Source organism: Rhopilema esculentum, chromosome 9 (assembly GCF_057945365.1).
Source record: "Rhopilema esculentum isolate cy_ngs chromosome 9, ASM5794536v1, whole genome shotgun sequence".
Taxonomy (NCBI): Eukaryota; Metazoa; Cnidaria; class Scyphozoa; order Rhizostomeae; family Rhizostomatidae; genus Rhopilema; species Rhopilema esculentum.
In genome coordinates this window covers 5136014-5148478 of record NC_142823.1, presented here as the reverse complement: position 1 = coordinate 5148478, position 12465 = coordinate 5136014, and the positions used below count along the sequence as shown (strand labels likewise).

Below are 12465 nucleotides of genomic sequence, written 5' to 3'. Positions count from 1 at the left end.
CCACTGCTAGTGCTCCTAATTCGTGTGCCGAATTTCATTTCAGTAAAAAAGACGAAAAAGACGAGGCTGGCTTAGAGGTTAGGGTCGAGGGTTTCAGGAACTGTGGCTCGAGGCCCTGACATGGCGGAAATTTTACTTAAGAGTGATGAGAGTTGGAAGGTTTCTGTAATAGAGTAGCAAAGTGACGTCATCTATTTGTGGATTTTTAGAAGACTGACTCCTTTAATCCTCTAAAATTTCTAAGAAATGGTGTTTTGATGACGTCACTTTTCCACTCTTTTCCAGGCGTAGAAATCATCAGGTGTGGTCTAGGTTCTCAGTGTGCTAAAAAGTATCTACAAAAGCTAGGTAGTAGCACATAAAAATTAAATGATGCAAATATGGGCTTTCATTTGAACAGCAGTATTGCACATCAGCAGCTGGATAATATCAGCATTGTAGCGTTGTGCGAATTCAAAGAAAATCATTGTCTTGTGTAACAAGCATCACATTCATGCATGCAAACAGTCAATAAAGAAGTCAAACAATTAAAGTTATTTTCATTGGATACTGTTTGAGTAAGAGCAACTGGTATCAACATTTAAGGCTTATCAAATAACGTAGGAAGTGTTCTGGCTGAGATTTGCATTGCCAGTGTCTGTTCATGTAGGTCGCTTCAAATGGAGGAGATCAAGTTTGAATTCGCAGACAAAAGGGCATACTTAAGTGTGCAATAACCTTATAAAATTGACATATTCCAAATTTTTTTTAAATACATGAAACTTTAGCTTCAATAAGTGAATTATTCATTATTCTTGCCTGATTGTAATTGATACTAAGTTCAGCGACAATCATCGCAGTTTCTTCAGATCTGTCCGTCATACATCTGTTCTTCTATCCAACTATCGTGCTAACTACACAGAGCCATTTATATTACAGCTATTTGTTTGTTTTCTTTCTTCAGCTGCTACAGATGCACTGCACCGTCTTGCTTGGGGTGTAGAGTATCGCAAAATGACACTCCCAGTAAAGCTACCCTTCCTGGAAGAAAAAACAAATCAATTTTGCAGATATGAATGGATTAATTTGAAAAAAGTAGTCTTGCAGCATTAACTATGGACCTGAGAGAAAGAGCTCTGACCTTCTTTTCATTATCATGCCTGCAATCCTTACAAAAATAGTTGGAACACCAACATAATCACAGACTAAAGTTTACAACGCCAGAATTTAACAACTTCTCCAAGTCATTAGCTGTGTTGTTATATTTCCCCCTTCCCGTCTAATGTTTATTCATTCATTAGAAGTATTTATGTGTCTACACTCATTTTTTTATAAGAAACAAAGGTAGATGTTGAGTACTCCAGTTTCTTAATGTTCTGGAAACTTCAATACTCATTGTTTCTTAAGAGTTTCTTAATTATGATATCATGAATGATGTTATGAAATGTTCGTGACTTTTTATCACGTCAAGAGATTCGCTTCGGTTCTGATGCTGTATTTAGATGTGGGAAGTATATTTTTATCCCTTGTGTCTTAAGTTCTAGGCCAACAGTGCAGTTTTGTTCTTGGATTTTACAAAATTTCTTTGTTTTCAGTTTTATCACGATTTAACAGTTTCTTAATTTTTTTGCTTCGAGTACTTGAGTTTCTTAATTTTTTCTGACTGCCCAGTACTCGTTTCTTATAGCCAGTTTCTTATAAAAAAATGAGTGTAATTCTATATATTTATATTTTCACTGCAATGTTGACATCAATTAATATTGTAATCGGGGCTTAACTAGGGGTGTAATTCGAGGAAGGGAAACAACATAAAAATTGCTAAGACAGGTGGTGTAGGTTCCAATAGTTTTGTCAAGGATTTTTAGCCGTATATCCGAAAAACATGAAGAAAATTTCTGTAATCATTTTTACACAAGAAAAGTGATCATTAATAATTTTCACTATCTTATCTTTTTTCAAACAACCTGCCTTAACCAACCTTTGTCAAATAGTTTGATGCGGGTTTGTTATTGTTTAAACTTTTAAAGGACAAGTGACACACTTTTCACCCTATCTTTTCTTTTCATTAACTTATAGATCATCTTTTAGAAGTAAGTTTTTTCTGGTTTGGAACAAAAAATTCTAATCAGGGGGCGCAGGGGGCGAGATTTTGGTTTTTATCACGTGACCCTATGACGTACATTGTGATAACTCAGAATTTTCCTGTAATTGATAGAGAGTTTACGAAACACGACGCGACAGGTCCAGACGAACTGTATTCGTTTACAAGCGTGTTTTAAACGTTAATATTGCACTCTATACCAGTAGCAGCAATAACAAATTATCACAATCTACGTCACGGTGTCACGTGATTCATTTCCCGCCATAATTTCAAATGGGTTTTTAAGTGGGAAAATGAAATCAGAAAGGAAAAATATTTCAACAACACTCTCATCCAGCTTTTTACTTTAAGTTAAAAGCAAAAAAAAATTTGGCGCCAAAAGCGTGTCACTTGTCCTTTAAATAACTCAGAGGGAAATACAAGAGCAAATCGCAGCTGAAAGCCGTCTGTTTTTTTTGACGTCCTGATACTTCTTTCTTGACAAAATGTGTTGACTTTGTGTAAAAGAAAAAAAAGCATACGAAAAAATACAGGACTCTGGAAGTGTCATCAGCTCTAATTTCATATTGAAAATTTCTAGGAGTCTGCTCATAAATCTGAGGGACCTGGCAACGTAACGAATTTTCCCGCTGTACGGAGGTCATTCATATATTACGATTGTACTGTACATCAGGGCCGCGGAGAGGATTCATGGGTCCAGGTCAAGACGAAAGATAAATAGTAAAGCATGCCTAAGGCAGATGTTTCTAGGTGTATAAGGAATGCTCCCCTAGAAATTTTGAAAATGATGGTTGCTTAAATTGCCCTGGTGGCTATTATCGTTGATAAAGAGGGGGGTCAGAGGGGGCAAAAAAGCCATGTAGAGCTAAACTCATCTGGTCTTGTAAGAAAATTAAAAAAAAAATTGTCTATGTTTATCTAATTGCTATGTTTTGATAGAAATAATTTTAAAGCTAAATAAACATAAGAATATCTGAATATATCAGAATATATATTTTTTTCTGTTCCGATGTCGTTATGTTATGATAAATTTCTAAAAAAATTATCAATACTTATTAGAACTTTGTTGGAAAATCCAAGGTTTTAACCCCTGCTATGAATGTTCCTATCTAGGCCCTTGTCTTGTGGCTACTACTGCTGTTTGCTGTTTGATACAATTTGAGCATAACTGATATCCTAACACCATAATGCATAAAAATGAAAATTTCTAAGAAGTTTCAAAAGTTTAAAACTCCATTTAACAATTGGAAGTGCTTTGCTTCATGCACAGTATCAACATCGGCAATAACACAATTATGAGAGATAATCATTGTGCCTAACAGACCGAAATTCTTTCATACAACATGCCTAGAGGTGTCATATCCTCTCCCCATCAAGCTTAGCATTAATAGACATAACCCTTATAAAGTACTCACCATTCTCTCTAATAATGGGATTGTAGGTTTAAGATTATTTTGCACTTGGGTGCCGTTTACACTGGTTTTATTCCCAGACATTTCCTTTACTTGCTTCAATGTTGCTATCACAATTTGCTTTGTAAGATCCCTTATCTTGTTCGCTGCTTTCTTGTCCGAGTCATTCGCAAAATTAGGACTGTTTTCTGGTGCAGTGGCGCCACTTTTACTTGTGTCAACGCCGTCTGATTTTGGCTCGGCTCCGTTAACCAATGAAACGTTATTAGACTGTTCATTATTAGTCTTGTTCTCATTCGTTTCATTACGAATATCTTCTCTCATAAAAGTTAAGGGTATTTTCAGATTATGTGGATTTGGGCTTCCTTCTGGATTCGGCACATACTTTTCTTTCTTTTTCTTGCCTTTCCTTCTCCCGTCTTTCTTCTTTCTTTCCTGCTTTTTATGCTTATTTCCTTTCTTTGCTCCAGATTTAGACTTCCCCTTTTTGTTATTCTTCTTCTTTTTCTTGTCTTTTTTCCTCTTCTTGTCTGTTTTACTTTTTTTCTTTGATGCCTTTTTTCCTTTTTTACTCTTTCTTTTCTTCTTTGCTTCGGTTTTACTTTTTTTCTTATGTTTCATTGACCATGATGTTACGCTTTTAGCATCTCTGTGTTTTGGTTTGATTTTGTTATCTTTTCTAAAACTTTGCTTATCATGGCCTTCTTCCTTTTTTCTGTCATGCTCAACCTCATTATCATCATTGTCAACCTCGTTATCATCATCTTCGTCATCAGCATCATCATCGCCAACATCGTCGTTTTTGTCATCAATCTTTATCTCGTTTTTTGAAACACCATGTGAAATATCTTTGGTAATCTTAGCATCTTTGGAATCAACATCAACAGTTATATGGATCTTTGATCTGTTGCTAAACGAAGCTGATTCCGTTAAAAGGCCGTTAGTTAGTGACATTGCAGAAACATGCAAAATCACTAACAACTTGATCACCATTGTAGAAGTCATGCTGTTCTTAACTCATTTATTTCGTTTCTGAAACCAAACAGAAAACAAAATTAACGGCAGCTTGCATAGTCTAATGAATAGAATTGATGGGGCAAAATAACACATAGGGTGTGGTCATCCTGATTTCTCATTGTTTTTATTCTCTACCAAGAATTTTCTTTTAACGTACTTACTGATGGAGTATTTGCTCTACTAGGCCTCTTTGTTTGTTCTAGCAGTAAGTGGGGAAAGTTTGCTTATGGCCTATATCAAAATAGAGCGACTTTCAAACTATCAGTTGTTCCACGGCTCCATATATTGAATAAATGCTCATAAATGCTTTTACCAACAAATTGTTGGTATCGCATTTTGAAAAGTTAATGATTCTTAATAGAAACCTATTCGGACATAACTAAACTATTTGGAGAATTATTAGGATAAAATTAACTAAACTAATGTATGTAATATTTGCAATTGAGTTGAGTATTAGGCGGTGGTTAAGGGTCTATTTGTTTGTGAATTTTCAATAATTTTCTAGTTGAATGCACAGAAATCTGAAATATTGTTTGGAAGCCTTTTCATTTGAGTCAGTAAATACCGAAGAATTCAAGGCCTAAATCAGAACAATTCTTCACAAACTTATAATGAAATTAATATTTATTTACTGAAAGAACTTGTGACATATTCTAATAATGAGCAATCTTATGTTTATATAAAGGTTTGTTAAATATATAAACTTGCGATTTGATTAACAGACAGAGCTGTACATCCTATGGTGTTTAGAGAAGATCTGCTTTTCAGTTGCAAATGCAAGTTCAATGCTTAATGCAATAATCCATCAACTTATTAACTACTCTCTATATAAACTAATGATATCATAATTAGCAATTTTTTTAGGCATTAAAGAATTAACACTTAGTTAAGCATTTATACAGCTTGCTTCATATCCCTATTTAAAGATCCTTAGAATTCAAATAATGTAGTGAAAATTTCAGCAAACAATTACTTAAAACTTTCTGCCAGTAGCAGAATGCTAAACAGGATACCTAAAGACATTTGATTATTGACCAAACCAATCTATAAATATCATATGGAAATTTCAATAGTTTTTGTCGAGCAAATATGATAATACAAACGATAAATTCTTTCAATACTTACCTTGCATTAGGAGGATATTTGTAATTTCCAGTTTAGTTTAGGAGCGTACGAACACGACTGGCAAACTACTTCGTCTTTATAAAAAAAATAATAAAACGCTACAATGTATAACGATTTATTGTTTGTTTGCTGTCCTCCATCTTTATTTACACGATCAGCTTTCTATTCCGTCAACACAGGTCAAACTGTCGCTGGTGTTCAATTCAGTCCAGGCCTGATAGGAATGTATCTCCACAACCGGCCACCAATATTACCGGCATCTCATGAATAAGTGACCGCATTTCATTGGCTATTTACAATCATATCACTTGCTTCCTCCGATAAGCGCAGCAAACAAAATGTAGTGTCATTATTACCGAATGATTCTAAGTTTGGAAAGTGGCTTTAGAAAGTGCTCTGGATATACCGGTTGCAAGCAACTTCCCTTACAACTGTGCCTTCAGAAAGACGCAAGTTGGAAAGTGGGAGAGCTAAGGCGAAATTTCAGATTCATAGCAAAAAGCACTGAATATGTCGTTGACAATAATGCCCTGGGCATTAATGCTCAGAAGAAAGAGAGCTACAATACCTTAGAACAGGGGATCTTAATTATTTTAAGTGCCGGGCCAGAAAAACATATAGATTTTCTTCGGGGACCAGTTGGTTTTCAACTTTTACATACCTTGTGTTAAAAGGCTGCTCGAAATGAAACTCAGACCTCATTTTTACCAGGCTAAGTTAGTGATAAGATAGGCATGCCTATTATCTCGTGCTTGTCTATTTTATCTACCTTAGCATCAACCCAAAAAATAGTTTTCACAAAGGCTTTGTAACTTTATGTTTCTTGCACCAGGCTGAGTCAAAAAATCGTTCTATGCTATTTTTAGGCAAGAAGGTTAATCGTTCGTTAGTCTCTTGTTGGGTCGGTTTGAAGCGCCTGAAGTCAGCGTATTTAAAAAAAAAGGCCAATATCTTATGTTTGTGGATGAATCTAATAAAGGCCGGATGAATCTAAAAAAATTTTTGGGTTATATTAATCTAGGAATGGCCAGAAATAGCACCTCAAATAGATTTTAACGGGATAAAATTCAAAGCAATATTCTTATGGTTTTCATAAATTGATTCCATAGTTTTATCTGTTGACATGAAAAAGGAAAAGTCTCGCAAGGTTTTAGAATGATCTTTGCATAACAGCGTGTAAGATGGAGAAAAGAAATAAATTAAAAAACAGTTAATTAAACGCTATAAAACGATCAATCGATTAAATAAAGCATTTCTTATTTCGGTACTCTCTTGTGGACCAGTAACTGTCCACGGAAAGCACTTAAAATTTACTACAGAGAAAAGGAAAAAAATCAAAGAGGACAAAAGAAACCAAAGATAAATAGAATTCCAAATGTTAGCAAAAAATATTTTCGAGGTGAAAAGCATTCGGCGGGCCGGATGAAATTTTGCTGCAGGCCGGAGTTTAAGAATGGCTGCCTTAGAATTTTCTAACAAGGAGGGTATCTTTGACACTTAAAGAAATTATAGCGAGAAAAGCTCACTCAAAACATCTTTCAATTCATTTAATCTTAAAACAACTATACTCGCCGAAAGCAATAATAAGCTTACTTTCAAAAGCAGAAAGAAATGCAGGCTAGATATAAAAAACTTGTATCTTTCTGGAAGACGAACAGGTGCAGGAAGAATTCAGTGTGCACAACTTAAGCTTCAGTTTTGTAAATCAGGCAACTTGATTACGCAATCTGATCCAACAAGGTTAGCTTATCTGGGAACTGCTAGCTCTCTTTTGAGCAGGCATAGGGATCATGAGGTGTGGTCACATATAAAAACATAGCTTCTCGGTGTCTTAAAATCGTTTCACAAAAAATAAGTGAATTTAACATTAAACAAAAATTTCAAGGTTACTATTGCATAAGAGAACCATTTTCTCAATACCTCAAGATTCTTTTCTAGCTTACAGATCTTGTCAAAGAAAGCTCTTTCAACACATGACATTAATTGCAAATCTTATGCCTCGATTTTAACTGTGCAAAAGTTCTTTCGATAGAATACTCTGTTTCACATATTTAGAGAATCAAGCGAGAGATGCTTTGTCTTTTTGAAAAAGAAGACGTCTACTGCCTATGAAGAACTGCTTTTGCTAAGGGTAGGCGCTTATAAGAGCTGGGCGCCTATAAGAGCTGGGCGCTTATTTGGTTCCTTTGCGTTTTGCATTGTCATTCGTAAAAATTTACTTCTGACAGAAGAAAATAACAAAACATGGATATAGCAATATTAGATGATATCTGAAAATAAGATTTGCAACACTGATACAACACAAAAACTTTATTATCTAATTACCCAGACTCGCTAGCAGGGGCGGCTTGGGCTGCTGTTATTTCTAAATACGTCTCGAGGAATTTTCTTTTTTAGAATCTTTTTTTATTTCTGAAATCAAAGCCTGAAAATAAATCAAGGCCTTTTACATCTAAAAACCATAGCTTTACTGATTCAAGCCGTACGATTAATGTTCCATTCTCTTTGCTATTAGTTTTGTTTTTTGATTTAAAGGTAGCCGTCTTTGCTCCCAAATAATATTTCACAAAGAAAGATGATTTGCCAGTGGAAGAATTTTCTAACAAAGAAATTTCATGGAAAGAATTCCTCTACAATTTGCATCGATATGTTTTTGGTACATAATGTGCATTTTGAATCAGTGGTCTAGAACTCAATGTTACACATGAGATTGTTTTATTTTTGGTCTTTTTCCGTTAAAATATTCATTTAAAGATCTCTTTCTGTGTTGCAACAATGATAAAAATTTATCTTACTTTTAAAAATAAAAATTAGCCAGCCCAAAATCAAATCAACTTGCATTGGAAATATAATTTGCTAAAAATGAACTTTGGACTAATGACGAGAGTTGTCTACCATAAAATTCGTGCAAATTGTGAAAGATTCTTTGAATTGAAACATACTGAGATACATATAAACAAAAAAGTTTGAATTTGCACTGGCTGAACCAACAAATTGAAAAACTTCTTGATAATATTCATTATTTTACACAAGTGGTCAAATCTCTTGCCAGCAAATTGTGTCTTTATTGTTTGGAAGGCAAACTAATTGGTTTACTAAGCTGTTAATATCGTCTATACATGCTTCATTTATGTGATAAGATCTCAAATGACATGCAAGCCCCAACTCGGCTATAAAAAGGCGCTACCACTCAGCTCACCACATTACTTGTGCAGCTTTGGCAGTCGGTTGGCATTCAATATCCTTGAAAGGTATGTAAAACCAGAGTACTTCTTCGTAATTATGATTTTTTTAGATTTTGCCAGCTTTTTGGCAAATTTTTAAAGGCATATTTACTTAAAATAAAATAGAAATGCATGACAAGTATACTTGGGTACTACTTGGATACTACTTGGGTATCATTTTGTCAGAAATCAGTTTCTACTCCAAGATATTGAAATTATTACTAATTCGTTTTTGTCGTCGTAATTCCGTACATGTCATTATCAACACAACTCTCTACAACGGTCTTAGATACTCTCGCATTAATATCCTTTGCCATTCCATATTGAAAATGGAATGAGCTTTTTTATGTCTTAATTTCTAATTTGTTAAAAAAGTAAGCTTATGGTTTTGAAACATAAGTAACCCTGGCTCACGTCAGAGTATAAAACGACAACTCTAAGCTAGGAAATTTGGAATTAACAGCTCGATTGACATAGCTTCTCAGTGTCCTAACAGCTTTTGGATGCTATGTATAATAAACAAATACAAACAAACATTTTTAAAATCATAATCAATAAACTAGGTAGTTTCTAATTATCTACAATTTTCGTGCTAATGATTCCTTGCTTCTATTCTAGGTGACCAATTTTCAAAATGAAGGCCATTTTGAGCATACTTCTTTTCTCCTTCGTTGTTTACACAACAGCTGAAGAATTGACACTTGTCAGAAGAGATCTTCCAAAGCAGTGCGAGGATGTTCTTGCCGCAGATGTGAGTTGATACCTCAAGGATCATTGTTGCTTCCAATTATACTTAATCCTACACTTTTACCAATCTTGTTTAGGGTATTCCCTTAAATGGTACCATTATACTTCGTTATGCAGAGTGTGGTTGCACAAAAAACTGTATTGAGTCAAAATTTAATTTTCTCGTTTGCATGTTTGAAACGCTTTGTGCCAGGAAGAATAACTTATACATTAGATAAATTTCATATTTTTTACCGATGCTGCGTTGAAAAATTAACAGAAAGTAAAACTCACAACATACGGATCATTTCTAGCTCTGCAACAAACTGAGGGAAATTGCAGCAGCTCTTAAACTCCAAGCTTCCAAGGTCGACGATGCTATTGTTGATGCTGCCATCAAAGGATTGGTTGCTGCTCCAGCAGTTTACAGAGCAGCCAAAGAGTTCTTGAAAAACGAAGTCCTCGACAGGCCATGTGAAGATTTCCTCTCTCCTGCGGTAAGCTATATCTGCCTTGAACATTCGCCATTGCTGCTGTAAAATGAAAAAATACCATTGTTGTGCGAAATGTTTTCTATACGCAATTTATGCTTGATTAAGACTGACCTTAAATTAATGTATGCTCTGAATTTGAAAGCACGGCTTTTTGCAAAATGAATCTGTAGATGCAAAAGCATATTACGCATGCTAATAAAGGATTCGTTATGAACAGAATGAGACATTCACAAAGCCACGATGCGGTATGATGCTTATAGATAAAAATGATTTTTTGCTATCAAGATGATCTTCTGAAAATGTAGACACTTTTTTTGCTAATTTTTGGCCACAGATAGAGAGTAAAAATTCCAAGGAATTATGTATCGAGCAAAGATAAGTTTAGTTTACTTTTTTTACACTATGTAACAGAACAGCTATACACAAAGAGTAGCTGAAAGCATCAAAACAGTGGTACTCCAGTCATTACGAATCCCGTTTATTACAAACTTTTAGATATCTCGTTTTTTTGGAATAAAAGTTTGGCCCTTTAGAGTACCCACTGTGTAACGATCCCACAATATAAGGAGCCCGCGGTATAAGAAACTCCCAGTGTTCCAAACTATTTTCTTGATGCATAAAGAATTTGAGTTGGCCGGATTCCGCTGTAGCTCTAACGAAGGATCAATTGGAAACAAAAATTGATTGCAATATTCTCCTTTCACAATCTTTGGTTATCAGTTTTCGCTACTTCGACTTAGGTATGCACCAAACTTCGTCAAATCGCCGGTGTTTTGAAAATCCAAGCAGCAAAAGTGGAGCAGTTTGTACGAGAGGCAATTGCTGAGGGAATTACCACCGGAACAGAAATTTATGCCAAAGTCGTTGAATTTATGAAGAAAGAAGTTTTGAGCAAGACATGCGATGACTTCCTGGCACCAAGAGTAAGTAAACCAGTTTTTTAACTCCATCTGTTCTATCTGGATCATCATTTGCTAGTGTCTTCGGTAGTACAATACAAATTGGCCAGGAACTGAAATATCCAGCCTTCATCCTAGCCTTCCCGGAGTAAATATATTTGGACTCAGCCCTCTGGTATCTCTTCAGCTTCTCCAGGTCAGCTCAAGATTTTGGTCCAGGGTGAGTCTGGAACAGTACCCATCGTCCTGCTACCTATTAACCAAAACAAGGAGTTGTATAGATATGTTAACTTTCTTCGTTTGAATTGAATTTTGAAGCTTTTGCTTTTTAATCACGGTCATCAACAGTGCGACTGCAGATGTTTCCGGGCTCTCAGATAGAGTTTATATCCGGTCTCGGTTTCAAAATGAAAGTCCTAATGAACTCCTGTTGTAATATCAACTCCTTTAAGATTGAATTTGGCGAATAAATCATGATTATTAATCATATCGTAAGAGACACTATTATAGAGACGCTAAGACTCAGTTTCTGCACACATAAATGATGATTAGACCTGGAATGGCTTACGTATAGATAACGAAAATGCAAGGGGAAAAATTGCGTTTTTTATATGGTATTCGGTTGAGTAATTCTAAGACTTTTTAACACATGAAATTAAACGTTTTCCTAGGTCTGCAATAAGCTGAAGGAAATTGCAGCTAAACTCAAAGTCCAAATTGCAAAGGTCAACGAAATGGTAATTGATGCCGCTATTGCAGGATACCAAAACAGGGATGAGATATACAACAATGTCATCCAGTTCTTGAAAGATGAAGTTCTCTCAAAGACTTGCGAAGATATCCTCGCTGGTGATGTAAGTTCTCTCGTCACATTTGTTTTCAAATAAGTATAGTACGTGCTCGTTGTTAGCCTGCGTCACTGACCACTCTGTGACGCAGAATAGTTCGTTGTGGGATTTATGGCCCTGTGAAGGTGTGCACTAGCTTCTAAATGTCCCTGAAACACGACAATGTACCTTAGAATACATAGCCCCGGAATAGTTGAGCGTATTGCAGAGAAGATGAGATAATTCTGCAAATGCTGAATCGGTAGTGACCACTGATATATAATAGTCTTTTTTTAGATCAGTGGTAGTGACAGGCTACTGTATTCGATATAAAACACGTTTAAGTTACTCACGAGTCCACTACGTCAAACTTACACAAAGAATTCTCGGAATATTTGATTTTGACTTGAATGATTTAGTGATAGGGAGTAAATTTCGGGTTAAATTATGAGTGCACTGCCACGTTCTTTGAAGTATAGGAGTAGAACAAAACCTTTTTCAACGGCGCATATGGAAGACTATGAGATTCACTTAGGTAGCATCAATAGAACATTTTAGGACTGGCTGTCTTTTTCAACACATTTTGCCTAATATCTACAGGCCTCTCCGGCTAAGAGATCAATTTTATTAGTTCTCATGTAGTTATAATCATTACCAACGA

The 12465-nt window shown here is 35.3% G+C and overlaps 3 protein-coding genes across 4 annotated transcripts in view; 1 reads left to right on the top strand and 2 right to left on the bottom strand.

The window, feature by feature from the left end:
- Window positions 1-701: 701 nt before the first annotated feature.
- Window positions 702-5831, bottom strand: LOC135688967 (uncharacterized). The gene is made up of 3 exons (XM_065206043.2): window positions 5635-5831; window positions 3496-4524; window positions 702-1020 (listed from the first exon to the last, which is right to left on the bottom strand). The coding sequence occupies exons 2-3, from the start codon at window positions 4495-4497 to the stop codon at window positions 1012-1014; spliced, it is 1011 nt and encodes a 336-aa protein (XP_065062115.2). The 5' UTR covers window positions 4498-4524; window positions 5635-5831; the 3' UTR covers window positions 702-1011.
- A 3651-nt stretch (window positions 5832-9482) lies between these two features.
- The window catches only part of LOC135688966 (uncharacterized), a 5115-nt gene continuing 2132 nt past the window's right edge, over window positions 9483-12465 (top strand). Inside the window, exons 1-4 of the mRNA XM_089109935.1 lie at window positions 9483-9609; window positions 9899-10081; window positions 10819-11001; window positions 11649-11831. Coding sequence (XP_088966061.1) covers window positions 9493-9609; window positions 9899-10081; window positions 10819-11001; window positions 11649-11831 — 666 coding nt within the window. The 5' untranslated portion in view covers window positions 9483-9492. The remainder of the gene's footprint in view (window positions 9610-9898; window positions 10082-10818; window positions 11002-11648; window positions 11832-12465) is intronic.
- LOC135688973 (mitochondrial fission 1 protein) overlaps window positions 9500-12465 on the bottom strand; it is a 39385-nt gene continuing 36419 nt past the window's right edge. The window contains exon 6 of one of the 2 annotated variants that reach the window (XM_065206052.2): window positions 9500-10117. The gene's annotated coding sequence lies outside the window, so the exon portion shown is untranslated. The remainder of the gene's footprint in view (window positions 10118-12465) is intronic. The other variant, XM_065206053.2, reaches the window with a different exon arrangement.

Bases quoted from the DNA above. Each gene is read 5' to 3' on its own strand.
- LOC135688967 (XM_065206043.2), bottom strand. From the start codon at position 4,497: ATGACTTCTACAATGGTGATCAAGTTGTTAGTGATTTTGCATGTTTCT.